The sequence below is a fragment of the Panulirus ornatus genome, chromosome 64, assembly GCF_036320965.1.
Source record: "Panulirus ornatus isolate Po-2019 chromosome 64, ASM3632096v1, whole genome shotgun sequence".
NCBI classification, from domain to species: domain Eukaryota; kingdom Metazoa; phylum Arthropoda; class Malacostraca; order Decapoda; family Palinuridae; genus Panulirus; species Panulirus ornatus.
The window spans coordinates 28,167,958-28,187,841 of record NC_092287.1 but is presented as its reverse complement, the minus strand read 5'-3'; the positions used below and the strand labels follow the sequence as shown (position 1 = coordinate 28,187,841).

Here is a 19,884-nt window from a genome sequence, read left to right as displayed (position 1 = left end):
AATAGTGGTTCCAACAATGTTGTATGGTTGCGAGGCGTGGGCTATGGATAGAGATGTGCGCAGGAGGATGGATGTGCTGGAAATGAGATGTTTGAGGACAATGTGTGGTGTGAGGTGGTTTGATCGAGTAAGTAACGTAAGGGTAAGAGAGATGTGTGGAAATAAAAAGAGCGTGGTTGAGAGAGCAGAAGAGGGTGTTTTGAAATGGTTTGGGCACATGGAGAGAATGAGTGAGGAGAGATTGACCAAGAGGATATATGTGTCGGAGGTGGAGGGAACGAGGAGAAGAGGGAGACCAAATTGGAGGTGGAAAGATGGAGTGAAAAAGATTTTGTGTGATCGGGGCCTGAACATGCAGGAGGGTGAAAGGAGGGCAAGAAATAGAGTGAATTGGAGTCATGTGGTATACCGGGGTTGACGTGCTGTCAGTGGATTGAAGCAAGGCATGTGAAGCGTCTGGGGTAAACCATGGAAAGCTGTGTAGGTATGTATATTTGCGTGTGTGGACGTGTGTATGTACATGTGTATGGGGGGGGGGTTGGGCCATTTCTTTCGTCTGTTTCCTTGCGCTACCTCGCAAACGCGGGAGACAGCGACAAAGTATAAAAAAAAAAAATATATATATATATATATATATATATATATATATATATATAGAGTTGATAGAGATGCTCTGTGGAAGGTATTAAGAATATATGGTGTGGGAGGCAAGTTGTTAGAAGCAGTGAAAAGTTTTTATCGAGGATGTAAGGCATGTGTACGTGTAGGAAGAGAGGAAAGTGATTGGTTCTCAGTGAATGTAGGTTTGCGGCAGGGGTGTGTGATGTCTCCATGGTTGTTTAATTTGTTTATGGATGGGGTTCTTAGGGAGGTGAATGCAAGAGTTTTGCAAAGAGGGGCAAGTATGAAGTCTGTTGGGGATGAGAGAGCTTGGGAAGTGAGTCAGTTGTTGTTCGCTGATGATACAGCGCTGGTGGCTGATTCATGTGAGAAACTACAGAAGCTGGTGACTGAGTTTGGTAAAGTGTGTGAAAGAAGAAAGTTAAGAGTAAATGGGAATAAGAGCAAGGTTATTAGGTACAGTAGGGTTGAGGGTCAAGTCAATTGGGAGGTGAGTTTGAATGGAGAAAAACTGGAGGAAGTGAAGTGTTTTAGATATCTGGGAGTGGATCTGGCAGCGGATGGAACCATGGAAGCGGAAGTGGATCATAGGGTGGGGGAGGGGGCGAAAATTCTGGGAGCCTTGAAGAATGTGTGGAAGTCGAGAACATTATCTCGGAAAGCAAAAATGGGTATGTTTGAAGGAATAGTGGTTCCAACAATGTTGTATGGTTGCGAGGCGTGGACTATGGATAGAGTTGTGCGCAGAAGGATGGATGTGCTGGAAATGAGATGTTTGAGGACAATGTGTGGTGTGAGGTGGTTTGATCGAGTAAGTAACGTAAGGGTATGAGAGATGTGTGGAAATAAAAAGAGCGTGGTTGAGAGAGCAGAAGAGGGTGTTTTGAAATGGTTTGGTCACATGGAGAGAATGAGTGAGGAAAGATTGACCAAGAGGATATATGTGTCGGAGGTGGAGGGAACGAGGAGAAGAGGGAGACCAAATTGGAGGTGGAAAGATGGAGTGAAAAAGATTTTGTGTGATCGGGGCCTGAACATGCAGGAGGGTGAAAGGAGGGCAAAGAATAGAGTGAATTGGAGCGATGTGGTATACCGGGGTTGACGTGCTGTCAGTGGATTGAATCAAGGCATGTGTATGGGGGTGGGTTGGGCCATTTCTTTCGTCTGTTTCCTTGCGCTACCTCGCAAATGCGGGAGACAGCGACAAAGCAAAAAAAAAAAAATATATATATATATATATATATATATATATATATATATATATATATATATCGGTGGTGTACCTGTATGTGGTATGAGGTGGTTTGATTGAGTATGTAATGAAAGGGTAAGAGAGATTTGAGATTTGTGGTAATAAAAAGAGTGTGGTTGAGAGAGCTGTAGGGGGAGTGTTGAAATGGTTTGGACATATAAAGAGAATGAGTGAGGAAAGGTTGACATAGTGGATATATGTGTCAGAGGTGGAGGGAACAAGGAAAAGCTGGAAACCAAATTGAAGATAGAGGGATAGATTGAAAAAGATTTTGAGTGATCGAGGCCTGAATTTGCAGGATGGTGAAAGGCGTGCAAGGAATAGAGTGAATTGGAACAATGTGTTGTAATGGGGTCAAAGTGCCATTAGTGGACTGAACCAGGGCATATGAAACATCTGAGCTAAATCACGGAAAAGTCTGTGGATGTGGATAAGGAGCTGTGGTTTCAGTGTATTACACATGACAGCTTGAGAATGTGTGCTAGTGGATGTTTCTTCTTCTGTTCCTGGTGCTACCTTGCTAACGCGGGAAATGGCGATCAAGTATAATAATAGAAAAAAAAAAAAAAAATATATATATATATATATATATATATATATATATATATATATATATATATATATATATAGAGTTGATAGAGATGCTCTGTGGAAGGTATTAAGAATATATGGTGTGGGAGGCAAGTTGTTAGAAGCAGTGAAAAGTTTTTATCGAGGATGTAAGGCATGTGTACGTGTAGGAAGAGAGGAAAGTGATTGGTTCTCAGTGAATGTAGGTTTGCGGCAGGGGTGTGTGATGTCTCCATGGTTGTTTAATTTGTTTATGGATGGGGTTCTTAGGGAGGTGAATGCAAGAGTTTTGCAAAGAGGGGCAAGTATGAAGTCTGTTGGGGATGAGAGAGCTTGGGAAGTGAGTCAGTTGTTGTTCGCTGATGATACAGCGCTGGTGGCTGATTCATGTGAGAAACTGCAGAAGCTGGTGACTGAGTTTGGTAAAGTGTGTGAAAGAAGAAAGTTAAGGGTAAATGTGAATAAGAGCAAGGTTATTAGGTACAGTAGGGTTGAGGGTCAAGTCAATTGGGAGGTGAGTTTGAATGGAGAAAAACTGGAGGAAGTGAAGTGTTTTAGATATCTGGGAGTGGATCTGGCAGCGGATGGAACCATGGAAGCGGAAGTGGATCATAGGGTGGGGGAGGGGGCGAAAATTCTGGGAGCCTTGAAGAATGTGTGGAAGTCGAGAACATTATCTCGGAAAGCAAAAATGGGTATGTTTGAAGGAATAGTGGTTCCAACAATGGTGTATGGTTGCGAGGCGTGGACTATGGATAGAGTTGTGCGCAGAAGGATGGATGTACTGGAAATGAGATGTTTGAGGACAATGTGTGGTGTGAGGTGGTTTGATCGAGTAAGTAACGTAAGGGTATGAGAGATGTGTGGAAATAAAAAGAGCGTGGTTCAGAGAGCAGAAGAGGGTGTTTTGAAATGGTTTGGTCACATGGAGAGAATGAGTGAGGAAAGATTGACCAAGAGGATATATGTGTCGGAGGTGGAGGGAACGAGGAGAAGAGGGAGACCAAATTGGAGGTGGAAAGATGGAGTGAAAAAGATTTTGTGTGATCGGGGCCTGAACATGCAGGAGGGTGAAAGGAGGGCAAGGAATAGAGTGAATTGGAGCGATGTGGTATACCGGGGTTGACGTGCTGTCAGTGGATTGAATCAAGGCATGTGAAGCGTCTGGGGTAAACCATGGAAAGCTGTGTAGGTATGTATATTTGCGTGTGTGGACGTATGTATATACATGTGTATGGGGGTGGGTTGGGCCATTTCTTTCGTCTGTTTCCTTGCGCTACCTCGCAAACGCGGGAGACAGCGACAAAGCAAAAAAAAAAAAAAATAATAATAATAATAATAATAAATACATTAGACAATTTGTAATACATTTTTAAATTGAAACTGTGGATCCAGAGCCATGTTATAATACACGTTCAGTCTCATACACAAGGTAAAAGAAAATGATAATGTAAGAGTGCAGTAATTGAAAGTATACACATACATTAAAAGACAACAGATTTGGTTTGGCATCATTATCATACACACACCAACATCAATACTGTCACAGTGAACAATTATCTTTTTGAGTTTACATGATTTTAGAGTTTAATACTTACTGATACAGATGAATTCTTATGTCTACATGTTTTTTGCAGTGGTAAGCACATTCTTTTGCCTGATCTTAAAAACACATAGTTATTAATCAGAGGATGGTGAGAATTACTCATAATTCTATCAGTTAAATTAAGAGCATATATTGAATATAACAGATTGAGTGCAGTTACATTAGCACCCAGTTTACTAGTTATTCTTACAGTTTTCCTAAGTTTATTATTTTTACACTCAAACATCCATAGTATGATGCAAAAGAAAAACAGAGTTAACTGTACAACTGACTTATAAAACATAGAAAGAACAGTCCTGTCGACTTTCAGGTTTTTCAAAACTCTAAAAAAATGAATTCTTTGCATACAATTTCCATAAACCTTTGTAGTGTTAACTTCACCATTTAGACTACCATGAAAGTATTTATAGTTGTGCTCAGAATCTACTTGCTCTACTTTGATGTATAAAAATGAATTAAAGAAATATTTTTGGTGCCTCAGATTTTAAAAATGATTCTAGGTAGGGGGGTTGGGCCATTTCTTTCGTCTGTTTCCTTCCGCTACCTCGCAAACGCGGGAGACAGCGACAAAGTATAAAAAAAAAAAAAAAAAAAAAAAAAAAAAGGTATATTCATGCCACTGAATAAGAATATGACCTCCTTCTAGTAGCTATAGGTTTTGAGATAATGCACTTATCAATAAATGTACCTTTCATAAGCATAGATAAATCTAAACAGAGCTTAAAATGTGTGCTTCTACACAATGGCAACAAATATGGATCAATCCCAATTGGTCACTCAACTAAAATGACTGAACAACAGGAAATGATCACCCTGGTCTTAGTGAAGTTATCATACCACGATCACCAATGGCTATCTGTGTGGATCTTAAGTGGTGACTTTTCTCCTGGGTCAGCAGAGTGGATACACCAAGTATCCCTGCTTTATCTGTCTCTGGGATAGTAGTGCTAAGGATGAGCACTGGGTGAGAAAACAATGGCCTCTGAGAGAAAACATGGTGGTTGGAGAGAAGAATGTAATTGCAGAACCCTTGGCTGACAGAGATAAGATCATTTTACCACCACTGCACATCAAACTAGATTTAATGAAACAGTTTGTGAAGGCTTTGAACAAAGAAGGGGACTGCTTTGACTAGATATGCAGAAAACAATGGCCTTTGAGAGAAAACATGGTGGTTGGAGAAAAGAATGTAATCGCAGAACCCCATGGTTGACAGAGATAAGATAATTTTACCACCATTGCACATCAGACTAGGTTTACTGAAACAGTTCGTTAAGGCTTTGAACAAAGAAGGGGACTACTTTGACTACATATGCAGAAAATTTCCAGCGCTGAGCATGGAGAAGTTGAAGGCAGGTATTTTTGATGGGCCGCAAATCAGGGAACTCATGAAAGACCCACATTTCCAAGAATCATAAAGCAGATAACTACTCTGAACTAGTTGAGAACATGCTCTCTTCTTTCTGTCAACTTGGCTATAAAATGAGCACCAAAGTGCATCACCTCCACAGCCACTTGGATCGTTTCCCAGACAACCTTGGTGACCTAAGTGAGGAACAGGGTTAACGATTCCACCAAGATTTAAGAACCGTGGAAGAAAGATACCCAGGACACTGGGATACCTCTATGATGGCAGATTACTGCTGGACCATTCAACGTGATTGTCCTGGGGCAGCTCACTGCAAGAAGTCTTTTAAATGCCACTTTCATGAGATGTCTGAGTAAATGAACATTGTATGAATGATATATAATTTTCTATGTTTGTTTCACCATGATTTGATTCTATGGATGTAATTTAATCATTTTTTTTTCTTTGCTTTGTCGCTGTCTCCCGCATTTGCGAGGTAGCGCAAGGAAACAGACGAAAGATATGGCCCAACCCACCCCCATACACATGTATATACATACGTCCACACACGCAAATATACATACCTACACAGCTTTCCATGGTTTACCCCAGACGCTTCACATGCCCTGATTCAATCCACTGACAGCACGTCAACCCCGGTATACCGCATCAATCCAATTCACTCTATTCCTTGCCCTCCTTTCACCCTCCTGCATGTTCAGGCCCCGATCACACAAAATCTTTTTCACTCCATCTTTCCACCTCCAATTAGGTCTCCCACTTCTCCTCGTTCCCTCCACCTCCGACACATATATCCTCTTGGTCAATCTTTCCTCACTCATTCTCTCCATGTGCCCAAACCATTTCAAAACACCCTCTTCTGCTCTCTCAACCACGCTCTTTTTATTTCCACACATCTCTCTTACCCTTAAGTTACTGACTCGATCAAACCACCTCACACCACACATTGTCCTCAAACATCTTATTTCCAGCACATCCATCCTCCTGCGCACAACTCTATCCATAGCCCACGCCTCGCAACCATACAACATTGTTGGAACCACTATTCCTTCAAACATACCCATTTTTGGTTTCCGAGATAATGTTCTCGACTTCCACACATTCTTCAAGGCTCCCAGGATATTCGCCCCCTCCCCCCACCCTATGATCCACTTCCGCTTCCATGGTTCCATCCGCTGCCAGATCCACTCCCAGATGTCTAAAACACTTCACTTCCTCCAGTTTTTCTCCATTCAAACTCACCTCCCAATTGAATTGACCCTCAACCCTACTGTACCTAATAACCTTGCTCTTATTCACATTTACTCTTAACTTTCTTCTTTCACACACTTTACCAAACTCAGTCACTAGCTTCTGCAGTTTCTCACATGAATCAGCCACCAGCGCTGTATCATCAGCGAACAACAACTGACTCACTTCCCAAGCTCTCTCATCCCCAACAGACTTCATACTTGCCCCTCTTTCCAAAACTCTTGCATTCACCTCCCTAACAGCCCCATCCATAAACAAATTAAACAACCATGGAGACATCACACACCCCTGCCGCAAACCTACATTCACCGAGAACCAATCACTCTCCTCTCTTCCAACACGTACACATGCCTTACATCCTCGATAAAAACTTTTCACTGCTTCTAACAACTTGCCTCCCACACCATATATTCTTAATACCTTCCACAGAGCATCTCTATCAACTCTATCATATGCCTTCTCCAGATCCATAAATGCTACATACAAATCCATTTGCTTTTCTAAGTATTTCTCACATACATTCTTCAAAGCAAACACCTGATCCACACATCCTCTACCACTTCTGAAACCACACTGCTCTTCCCCAATCTGATGCTCTGTACATGCCTTCACCCTCTCAATCAATACCCTCCCATATAATTTACCAGGAATACTCAACAAACTTTTATATTTTATTTATTATACTTTGTCGCTGTCTCCCGCGTCTGCGAGGTAGCGCAAGGAAACAGACAAAAGAAATAGCCCAACCCCCCCCATACACATGTATATACATACGTCCACACACGCAAATATACATACCTACACAGCTTTCCATGGTTTACCCCAGACGCTTCACATGCCCTGCTTCAATCCACTGACAGCACGTCAACCCCGGTATACCACATCGCTCCAATTCACTCTATTCCTTGCCCTCCTTTCACCCTCCTGCATGCTCAGGCCCCGATCACACAAAATCTTTTTCACTCCATCTTTCCACCTCCAATTTGGTCTCCCTCTTCTCCTTGTTCCCTCCACCTCCGACACATATATCCTCTTGGTCAATCTTTCCTCACTCATCCTCTCCATGTGCCCAAACCACTTCAAAACACCCTCTTCTGCTCTCTCAACCACGCTCTTTTTATTTCCACACATCTCTCTTACCCTTACGTTACTCACTCGATCAAACCACCTCACACCACACACTGTCCTCAAACATCTCATTTCCAGCACATCCATCCTCCTGCGCACAACTCTATCCATAGCCCACGCCTCGCAACCATACAACATTGTTGGAACCACTATTCCTTCAAACATACCCATTTTTGCTTTCCGAGATAATGTTCTCGACTTCCACACATTCTTCAAGGCCCCCAGGATTTTCGCCCCCTCCCCCACCCTATGATCCACTTCCGCTTCCATGGTTCCATCCGCTGCCAGATCCACTCCCAGATATCTAAAACACTTCACTTCCTCCAGTTTTTCTCCATTCAAACTCACCTCCCAATTGACTTGACCCTCAACCCTACTGTACCTAATAACCTTGCTCTTATTCACATTTACTCTTAACTTTCTTCTTCCACACACTTTTCCAAACTCAGTCACCAGCTTCTGCAGTTTCTCACATGAATCAGCCACCAGCGCTGTATCATCAGCGAACAACAACTGACTCACTTCCCAAGCTCTCTCATCCCCAACAGACTTCATACTTGCCCCTCTTTCCAAAACTCTTGCATTTACCTCCCTAACAACCCCATCCATAAACAAATTAAACAACCATGGAGACATCACACACCCCTGCCACAAACCTACATTCACTGAGAACCAATCACTTTCCTCTCTTCCTACACGTACACATGCCTTACATCCTCGATAAAAACTTTTCACTGCTTCTAACAACTTTCCTCCCACACCATATATTCTTAATACCTTCCACAGAGCATCTCTATCAACTCTATCATATGCCTTCTCCAGATCCATAAATGCTACATACAAATCCATTTGCTTTTCTAAGTATTTCTCACATACATTCTTCAAAGCAAACACCTGATCCACACATCCTCTACCATTTCTGAAACCACACTGCTCTTCCCCAATCTGATGCTCTGTACATGCCTTCACCCTCTCAATCAATACCCTCCCATATAATTTACCAGGAATACTCAACAAACTTATACCTCTGTAATTTGAGCACTCACTCTTATCCCCTTTGCCTTTGTACAATGGCACTATGCACGCATTCCGCCAATCCTCAGGCACCTCACCATGAGTCATACATACATTAAATAACCTTACCAACCAGTCAACAATAGTCACCCCCTTTTTTAATAAATTCCACTGCAATACCATCCAAACCTGCTGCCTTGCCGGCTTTCATCTTCCGCAAAGCTTTCACTACCTCTTCTCTGTTTACAAAATCATTTTCCCTAACCCTCTCACTTTGCACACCACCTCGACCAAAACACCCTATATCTGCCACTCTATCATCAAACACATTCAACAAACCTTCAAAATACTCACTCCATCTCCTTCTCACATCACCACTACTTGTTATCACCTCCCCACTTGCGCCCTTCACCGAAGTTCCCATTTGCTCCCTTGTCTTACGCACTTTATTTACCTCCTTCCAGAACATCTTTTTATTCTCCCTAAAATTTAATGATACTCTCTCACCCCAACTCTCATTTGCCCTTTTTTTCACCTCTTGCACCTTTCTCTTGACCTCCTGTCTCTTTCTTTTATACATCTCCCACTCAATTGCATTTTTTCCCTGCAAAAATCGTCCAAATGCCTCTCTCTTCTCTTTCACTAATACTCTTACTTCTTCATCCCACCACTTACTACCCTTTCTAATCAACCCACCTCCCACTCTTCTCATGCCACTAGCATCTTTTGCGCAATCCATCACTGATTCCCTAAATACATCCCATTCCTCCCCCACTCTCCTTACTTCCATTGTTCTCACCTTTTTCCATTCTGTACTCAGTCTCTCCTGGTACTTCCTCACACAAGTCTCCTTCCCAAGCTCACTTACTCTCACCACCCTCTTCACCCCAACATTCAACATTTATTCATAAATAAACAAATTCTACTTGTATGAAACCTTCTTTTTATGCATAGCAATTAGGGGTACATCATATTTCGATAACCAGAACTGATGGAGAAAAATTGATAGGATATTTAGAATCAGCCACCAAAATTTTTGTAAAAAAAAATGACCTAATATCTTAGGTATTAAATTCTGTGTCATACACATAGAATTAGTTGTTCAATGCACTTTTCCTTCCTACGAAAGTCAATCACCATTTCTCTGGGCTTTTTGATATTAGATTCAAGTAATTTTCATCACACCATTGAACAAAGTCATTAACTTGAGCCTGATACTCATGTTCATATTCATTCCTTATTTTTTCCAATAATCACTGTGTCATCAGTATATCTGATAATAGAACAGGTTCTATAGTTTCTAGAGCAATCATTTGTGTATAAAGTGAATAATAAAGGCAATAAAACATTCCAAGTTTTACAAATTGTGGTCCATTTGTTAGGTAACTATATATATCCAAGAAATGAGGTTGTTATTTACCTTCAAAGAATGTAGTTTCTTAACAGAATATGAGGTTGTATAGTATTAAATGCACTACTGAAATCAATAATTAAAACTCTTGCATAAGTGTTAGGCAGGTCAAGATGTGTAATTTGATGTAATAACTTTATGGTTGCATCTTCAACACCTATTCCTTTACAGTATGCAAACTGCATAGTATCTCTTACAGGATCTACATACTTACATAGTTTTTAAGAATGACTTCGGAGCATTTCATCACAACTGATGTGAGAACTACAGGTCTTATGTCATTCTTAATAATAGATAATGGAATCTTAGGTACAGGTATAATTTCTGATGTTACCCATGAAGTAGGAACATTTATATTGGAGCATGTAAAGGCTTACACAATTGTACAGAGCACGATTTTAATATTTTGGCTCATGTAATATCAGAACCATTTGCCTTGCCAATTTTCACCTTTTTTAAAGATAACAGTACATCCTCATGAGAAATTACAATTGGTGGATCATTTACACTATTTATAATAGATACTACATCAGAACATTCCTCTGAAAAATCCTTATCATCAAGTCTGGCATAAAAAGATGTAATTGTTGCATTTGTTATTGTTACAGAAGTCAATCCAAGCAGCGGAAGTGAAATGTTTGCATGGCTGCCCAGAGAGCAATTGTGTGTGCTGGTCTACTTGGTGTCAGTCATGCATTCCATGCAGGCAGGGTATATGGAAAAAGCACAGAAATACACAGACAAGGCTCTCTTGCAGATTGAAAAGCTCAAAGGTTAGTAAACAAAATGAAATGAAAATAAGAATTTTATTGATAAAAGTTTTCACTTATATATAGACAAGGCTATCCTGCAAATTGAAAATATCAGAGGTTCATATATGAAATGAAAATCAGAATTTTACAATAATGGAGTTTCATGTATACAGACAAGGCTATCTTGCAGATTGAAAAGCTCGAAGGTTAGTTTAGCTTACAAAATGAAATGAAAATTAGAAGTTTATTAATAAAGTATTTTCATACTTATACAGATAAGCTTTAGCCCTGGGGGTAGGGGAAAAAGAATACTACACATGTATTCTGCATGTGTCATACAAGGCGACTATAAGGGATGGGAGCAGGAAATCCTCTCCTGCTTTATTTTTCAAAAGAAGGAACAAAGAAGGGGGTCACATGAGGGTTTTTCCCACCAAGGCTGTCATCTGTTCTTGACACTACCTTGCTAGTGTGGGAAATAGCAATTATGTATGAAAAAAAAAGATCAGCCTATTCAGCAGATTGCAAAGCTCAATGGTTAGTCAGGGAAATGAAATGAAAATCAGAATTTTATCAATGTATTCTTTTTTTATAACTGATTGAGGTTTCTTGCATTAGTGAGGTAATGCCAGGAACAAAGAAAGGCAGCATCTGTTCACATCAACTCTCTAGCTGTCATGTGTAAAGCACTGAAACCACAGCTCGCCATCCACAGTCAGGCACCACAGACCTCCATGTTTTACCCCAGAAGCTTCACATTCCTTGTTTCAGTCCATTTACAGCACGTCATCGACCCCCGTATACCACATTGTTCCAATTCACTCTGTCCCATGCAAGCCTTTCACCCTCTTGCATGTTCAGGCCCTGATTACTCAAAATATTTTTCAATCCATCCTTCCATTTCCAATTTGGTCTCCCAGTTCTCCCTGTTACCTCCATTTCTTACACTTATATCCTCTTCGTCAACCTTTCCTCACTCATTTTCTCCATAAGTTTAAATAATTTCAGCACACCTTCTTCAGCTCTCTCAACCACACTTTTATTATTACCCTGCATCTCTCTCACTCTTTCATGACTCACTTGATCAAACAACCTCACACCACATATTGTCCTTAAACATTTTATGTCCAACACATACACCCTTCTCCAGACAGCCTTATCAATAGTCCATCCCTTGCATTGGTATAATATTGTTGGGACTACTCTTCCTTCAGACAAACCCGTTTTTGCCCTCCCAGATAACAATGTCTCTTTCAACATATTCTTCAGTGGTCCCAGAACCTTTGCCTCCTACCCCACCCTATGATTCACTTCCATTGTTCCATTCATTGCCGTGTCCACTCCCAGGTATCGAAAACACCTCACTTCCCCAGTTTTTTCCATTCAAACTCAGACCTTAACTAACCTGTCCTTTAAGCCTGCTATACCCAGAAACCTTGTTTTTTCACATTTGCTCTCATCTTTCTCCCTTTACACTTAATTTCAAATTTAGTCACCAGCTTCTCCAGTTTCTCACCACCAGTGCTGCATCATCAGCAAACAACAGCTGATGTAGGCCCTCTCATTCCCCACAGACTGCATACTTGCCCCTCTCTCCAAGACTCTTGTATTCACCCCCCTCGACACCCTATTCATAAACAAATTGAACGATCATGTTGACATTACTTGGCGACATCCTCAATGCATATCCCCCAAGTCCACAGCTTTGGTATCCTCCTCACGCTTTTTTGCAATTACATTCTCACACACTTAAATATTTGTCACCCATGTTGTTTTGGTGTTTATAGGATAGAAATGGGTAATAAGAGTTAAGGAATAATGCACCCTCTGCTGTAGCTTTCCCCTCTCAAGCCAGGTGATATACACTTAATATAAACTTCAGGGTTATCCTATGGCCATATAAGTTATGTTAGCTCATTTGTTTGTATATATCTTCCACTTTTGTACTTTTATATGTATTTCTTTCAACTCATACTTGGAATCAGGTGATTTGACATTTTCCAGTGGTGTATAGCTTTTTGAAAGTTATCTTCTGTCTGTGGGTTTAAGCAAGATAAAACTTGTGAATATTTCATTTTTTAAAACATTCTGATTCCTAACTTTAACAAATGAAAAGCTTGAATGCATAGAATTTCACCACCAAACTTTCTGGCAGGAAATTTTTAAGCAGTGCTGTTGAAAATAGTAAGTTTAGGTCCCCAGGGTATTTTCCAAGGAAAGTGGCATGTTCTTTTCTATTGTGTCAGTCGTTTAGTTATTGACAATAGCCAATTCTTTGCTTCACTTCCCTGTCACTGGACTCTGTCTAAATCAGCAAGATGGTATATTAGCTGGCTGATCAGACCAGTATTAGGTATCCTGTATATGCTCCAAGTGGGTTCTGTGCATTAACTTAACCTACCAGCTTTTGGTTTTTCCTTCTGATTTTTTTTGTGTCCAAGAGAATTGCATGAGGATTTGCACAAAGTTTTCAAATATTTACAGACTAATGAAGGGGAAAGTATGTTTGTCCTCGTCTTTGCTGTTTCTCTTAAATTTATTCCCTTGCTGCTGGAAACCTGGAGTAAATGCACATGTACCTGTACTATTGTCATTTTAGCACTCTTACATCCATACTTATCCACCCTTATCAGGCTAGAAATATATTTCAGAAGTGTTGTAATTCAAAATTATTACTTGTTTTTCAGCTGAAGATAATGCATCTATACTGAGCTCACTGCAGCTGTTGCTTTTAGAACACAGTGTCATGTGCCACCTGATTGTTGGATCCAAAGCTCAAGCCATTAAGGAGATTGCAAAGGTCTGCCAGCTTCTTCGAGAGGATGCTAAGCAACTCCAGGTGTGTGGACCATTGGTTAGCCTTACCTCTAAAATGATTATTGTTATAAGTTTCTTAGCTAATGAATGAATACATCCGTTGATCAGTTCTCATGCTTGCATGACGCTGGCTCAGAGAGAAAAGTTTTTAAATTTCAAAATCTATATTTTTATTCATCCAATAGTTCTGCATTGGGGGGGTTACACAAAAGGTTCTGTTAGGAGACGAACTACATGGACAAGATCTTTGCAGAGTGCTGATGATAATTGTCAAATATCTTTAAGCTATCTTCTTAATACACTTTTCCAAGCTTGAGTAAAATTATCATTTTCTTTATGCTGCATTCAAACAATAAGGTTTATCTTTCCTCCAGGCCTACCGTGCACAACTGCACACATTGCTTGCTGTGTATGCCATGAGTATGAACAACTCCAGTGCAGCAGAAATCCAGTTTAATGCTGCCCTCAGGGTAAGATTGCAGTATGGTTAAGAGCATTAAGATGCAGTGCAGTAGAGTGGAGTTTGGTGGGATGATACTGCATTTTGTAACTGGTTATGGGTCACAGTTGTTTAAATTTCCCTATTTTCTTATTTCTGCCCCTAAAATTCCTTCTGTGAGATTCCCCAAGTGCTCAGAATCAGCCATATCCCATGGATGGAACCACATTTCAAGTCGTGTGATGTCATGTGTTTGCCTTTCACCTCTGTACACTCATTGAACACTGGACCAGCCAACACAAAGTTAATGATGTAGCATTCTTTTTATCTTTATATACTATTACCTGCAAATTCATCATTTCATAGAAATTTTTTCCCTATATTATATTTGCACAGAGGGGTATGAACACAGAAGGGAATAGCTGGTTTTCAGAATGTCTGGTCAGCATTCAGAGCCTAGGTTTAGGAGGATACTCTGTAGGTGTATCTGGCTATCTGTCTATGAGTGTAATTTTTGGTATTTACACTATTTACAGACCTCAAAGAACAGAGATCTCTGGATCTTTGCAAATCTCAACCTTGCTGTGGTATACCTAAGATGTCAGCGGGAAAGGGACTTTGCAGCCATTATGGATAGAATAAACCCTGAAACATTGCCTACACAGTCTCAAAGTCTGCGTGCAGCATCATTTTATGTCCAGGGGCTCCATGCTTTCTTCACAAGTCGTCATAATGATGGCAAGTAAGTACAGAGAAGCTATAGAAATTTATGATTGATAAGATGCCTACACTTAGAGGCATGTTCATTCTGTAGTTAACAACAGAAACATGCCTTAGATTGGTCTTGACCTAAGACAACATGGATCACATGAAACACTTTGTCAGATTACTTAACAGTTGTCACCTCCTAAAGTTCTATCCACTGAGAGTCTTCAGGATGAGTTAACCTGAATGCACTGTTTATGCTACATATTTGGCATAACTACTGGTTACCTGATTTCCCTATATAACATCTCACCAATTGGCAGTAACAGATAATTATAGCTATTCACAACAACAGATGTTGATAGTGAAAAAGTATTGTAAACATGATTGTGCAAGGTTGATGTATCAGGAGGTGCACGAGGATATCAGATATCATATGCATGTAGTCTTTTTCTCATATGCGTACGATGAAGAATTTAAAGAAAAATATTTAAAATACTTATAAATTTGATATTTTCTGAGAATGCAGCATCTTCACAAGCATAACATATGTCTCAGGCTGCATTAGTTAATGCCTTTCCCATACAAGCTTTGCAAGGTTCCAAACATCAGGGTTGGATTGTTTATGCCTGTACACTGCAAAATACTGACAGCCTATTGCATACTGCTGTCTGTTAAGGAGATCTGCTGTCCCTTGATTCTTGGATGATGTCTGCTGCAAAGTCCTCAGTTAACCCAAAAGTTCAGTTCTTGACCCACAGATCCTATGGCAGATGTACCAAGTGGTTCCCAAGGGAAGGATTATTTGTTGGTCTGGATTTCATTCCCCTTCCTTCTTACCTTTTATCAGCTTCATGGGCAAGGTGGATCTCTTTGAAGTGAAAGGCAGCTTGGTTGAGGTTGCAGTACCACTTGGGTCTTTTTACCTTCCTTGGTTTATAAGTTTTTATGTAATCCCTTTGCATGCCTTGAATTCGAAGATCATTATAGAGCAAGGAGTAAAAGACTTGTTTATGAAGTTTAACTTTCATTCATCTGTATTCATGGCTTAGACGATTGGAATTGTTGCCTTACGATCACCTAAATACTGGTGATCTGTGCTTGAGAAAGGGTGCTGGCATTGGTGCAGCAATCTTCCTATTCATTTTGTAATATCTTCCAAAAGTAGCACTGTTGGTATATGTTAAGCTATTAAGGTGGGTTCAGTAATTCAATCTTGTTTCAAATGTAGAGATGATTGAAGAGTATCACTGACTTATATGGCAAGATCTTAATGTCATTTTAGAGGTCTCATTTATTAGAGACACAGGTAGTTTTTGAAAGATGCATTGGCATATTGGATTCTCCATTTGCCATTTGGGAGAAATGGCTGCCAATGTAAGCAATGTGTACAACAATTTCCAGCATTTCTTCACCAGCAGGTTGATGGATCTCTATGGTTGTTCCAGTGCTTAGCAAGTTCCTCAGTTCCTCTCAAGTTCCTCAGCATCTCTGATGCCAGTTCCTGGCATCAGAGATGTATCAGCTTGTTTGCAAAACCTTTACAATTTGGGCAAGGACTGTGATGATTCTTATGATGATTCTGATTTCTACCATGAAGACAGCTAAGATCAAAGATCTGTACTTGTATCAGGTATTCACCAGTGATTACAGATAGGAGGCAATTATGCGTGAAAATCAGGATGATGGTATGGTAGATGTTAAAGAACATTCGGGCAATAATGTATCCTTTTTTTTCAATTTAAATGACAAAGGAATTGGTCCTAATCCATTTCAAAGTCTGGTGGTAGTCATTTGGTTATGGAGAAATAAAAAAATCTACAAGCTTTAAAAAGCAACCAGACACTGACAGAACCCTTGAGTTGGCAATATGATTGAGTTGAAAGCTTTCATCAGATCAACAAAAGCCATGTAAACCTCTAGATTCAACTCCCTGCATTTCTCTTGAATCTACCAAGGCATTTTTGAAGGATGTGGGTGAGGAACTTTCTGCGAGTGGAAAGGAGGGCGATGCTGTGATAGTTCTTGTATGCTAACTTATTCCGTTTCTTAAAAGATGGTCACAGTTTTGTGGTTAATCTAAAGTTTCTTTATCATCCCATATTTTAAGGTTGACTTGAAGAAGATTTTGGGTGGGCACTATTATACTCACAAATATATATATATGCAGGAACATTATCCAATGTGCTGAGAGGTGCAACTGGAGGGATGTCTGATCATTATCTTGTGGAGGCTAAGGTGAAGATTAGTATGGGTTTTCAGAAAAGAAGAGTGAATGTTGGGGTGAAGAAGGTGGTGAGAGTAAGTGTGCTTGGGAAGGAGACCTGTGTGAGGAAGTATCAGGAGAGACTGTGTACAGAATGGAAAAAGGTGAGAACAATGGAAGTAAGGAGAGTGGGGGAGGAATGGGATGTATTTAGGGAATCAGTGATGGATTGCGCAAAAGATGCTTGTGGCATGAGAAGAGTGGGAGGTGGGCTGTTTAGAAAGGGTAGTGAGTGGTGGGATGAAGAAGTAAGAGTATTAGTGAAAGAGAAGAGAGAGGCATTTGGACGATTTTTGCAGGGAAAAAATGCAATTGAGTGGGAGAAGTATAAAAGAAAGAGACAGGAGGTCAAGAGAAAGGTGCAAGAGGTGAAAAAAAGGGCAAATGAGAGTTGGGGTGAGAGACTATCAGTAAATTTTAGGGAGAATAAAAAGATGTTCTGGAAGGAGGTAAATAGGGTGCGTAAGACAAGGGAGCAAATGGGAACTTCAGTGAAGAGCGTAAATGGGGAGGTGATAACAAGTAGTGGTGATGTGAGAAGGAGATGGAATGAGTATTTTGAAGGTTTGTTGAATGTGTCTGATGACAGAGTGGCAGATATAGGGTGTTTGGGTCGAGGTGGTGTGCAAAGTGAGAGGGTTAGGGAAAATGATTTGGTAAACAGAGAAGAGGTAGTAAAAGCTTTGCGGAAGATGAAAGCCGGCAAGGCAGCAGGTTTGGATGGTATTGCAGTGGAATTTATTAAAAAAGGGGGTGACTGTATTGTTGACTGGTTGGTAAGGTTATTTAATGTATGTATGACTCATGGTGAGGTGCCTGAGGATTGGCGGAATGCGTGCATAGTGCCATTGTACAAAGGCCAAGGGGATAAGAGTGAGTGCTCAAATTACAGAGGTATAAGTTTGTTGAGTATTCCTGGTAAATTATATGGGAGGGTATTGATTGAGAGGGTGAAGGCAGGTACAGAGCATCAGATTGGGGAAGAGCAGTGTGGTTTCAGAAGTGGTAGAGGATGTGTGGATCAGGTGTTTGCTTTGAAGAATGTATGTGAGAAATACTTAGAAAAGCAAATGGATTTGTATGTAGCATTTATGGATCTGGAGAAGGCATATGATAGAGTTGATAGAGATGCTCTGTGGAAGGTATTAAGAATATATGGTGTGGGAGGCAAGTTGTTAGAAGCAGTGAAAAGTTTTTATCGAGGATGTAAGGCATGTGTACGTGTAGGAAGAGAGGAAAGTGATTGGTTCTCAGTGAATGTAGGTTTGCGGCAGGGGTGTGTGATGTCTCCATGGTTGTTTAATTTGTTTATGGATGGGGTTGTTAGGGAGGTAAATGCAAGAGTCTTGGAAAGAGGGGCAAGTATGAAGTCTGTTGGGGATGAGAGAGCTTGGGAAGTGAGTCAGTTGTTGTTCGCTGATGATACAGCGCTGGTGGCGGATTCATGTGAGAAACTGCAGAAGCTGGTGACGGAGTTTGGTAAAGTGTGTGGAAGAAGAAAGTTAAGAGTAAATGTGAATAAGAGCAAGGTTATTAGGTACAGTAGGGTTGAGGGTCAAGTCAATTGGGAGGTGAGTTTGAATGGAGAAAAACTGGAGGAAGTGAAGTGTTTTAGATATCTGGGAGTGGATCTGTCAGCGGATGGAACCATGGAAGCGGAAGTGGATCATAGGGTGGGGGAGGGGGCGAAAATTTTGGGAGCCTTGAAAAATGTGTGGAAGTCGAGAACATTATCTCGGAAAGCAAAAATGGGTATGTTTGAAGGAATAGTGGTTCCAACAATGTTGTATGGTTGCGAGGCGTGGGCTATGGATAGAGTTGTGCGCAGGAGGATGGATGTGCTGGAAATGAGATGTTTGAGGACAATGTGTGGTGTGAGGTGGTTTGATCGAGTAAGTAACGTAAGGGTAAGAGAGATGTGTGGAAATAAAAAGAGCGTGGTTGAGAGAGCAGAAGAGGGTGTTTTGAAATGGTTTGGGCACATGGAGAGAATGAGTGAGGAAAGATTGACCAAGAGGATATATGTGTCGGAGGTGGAGGGAACAAGGAGAAGAGGGAGACCAAATTGGAGGTGGAAAGATGGAGTGAAAAGGATTTTGTGTGATCGGGGCCTGAACATGCAGGAGGGTGAAAGGAGGGCAAGGAATAGAGTGAATTGGAGCGATGTGGTATACAGGGGTTGACGTGCTGTCAGTGGATTGAATCAAGGCATGTGAAGCGTCCGGGGTAAACCATGGAAAGCTGTGTAGGTATGTATATTTGCGTGTGTGGACGTATGTATATACATGTGTATGGGGGGGGTTGGGCCATTTCTTTCGTCTGTTTCCTTGTGCTACCTCGCAACCGCGGGAGACAGCGACGAGGTATAAAAAAAAAAAAAAAAAAAAAAATTATCCAAGCCAGCAGTTTTTGTTCTTGGGGAGACTGATAACTTGTTTGACCTATTTAATATTAGGAGATTGACAAGGGTACCTCTTTCCAGGCTCTTTAAGATTAATAAGATTATGACCACGAAAACTGGTGATCCAGTTTAGGAGAATCTCAGGTTTTTCAAATATTGTGTGAAGGCTTTATTATCATGTAAGAGCATTAGGCAGTCATGGAATAAAAAAAGACTGGAACCAATATAACTTGGTTTATGAATGTGATATGTGTCTTAGAAATAGCTCATGTTACTGCTGTT

The 19,884-nt window shown here is 40.6% G+C and overlaps 1 protein-coding gene across 1 annotated transcript in view; it reads left to right on the top strand.

Annotated features, from left to right (window-relative positions):
- The window catches only part of Mau2 (Mau2 sister chromatid cohesion factor), a 116,548-nt gene that overhangs the window by 84,491 nt on the left and 12,173 nt on the right, over window positions 1–19,884 (top strand). The window contains exons 6-9 of the mRNA XM_071657254.1: window positions 10,831–10,995; window positions 13,662–13,813; window positions 14,166–14,261; window positions 14,767–14,972. Coding sequence (XP_071513355.1) covers window positions 10,831–10,995; window positions 13,662–13,813; window positions 14,166–14,261; window positions 14,767–14,972 — 619 coding nt within the window. The remainder of the gene's footprint in view (window positions 1–10,830; window positions 10,996–13,661; window positions 13,814–14,165; window positions 14,262–14,766; window positions 14,973–19,884) is intronic.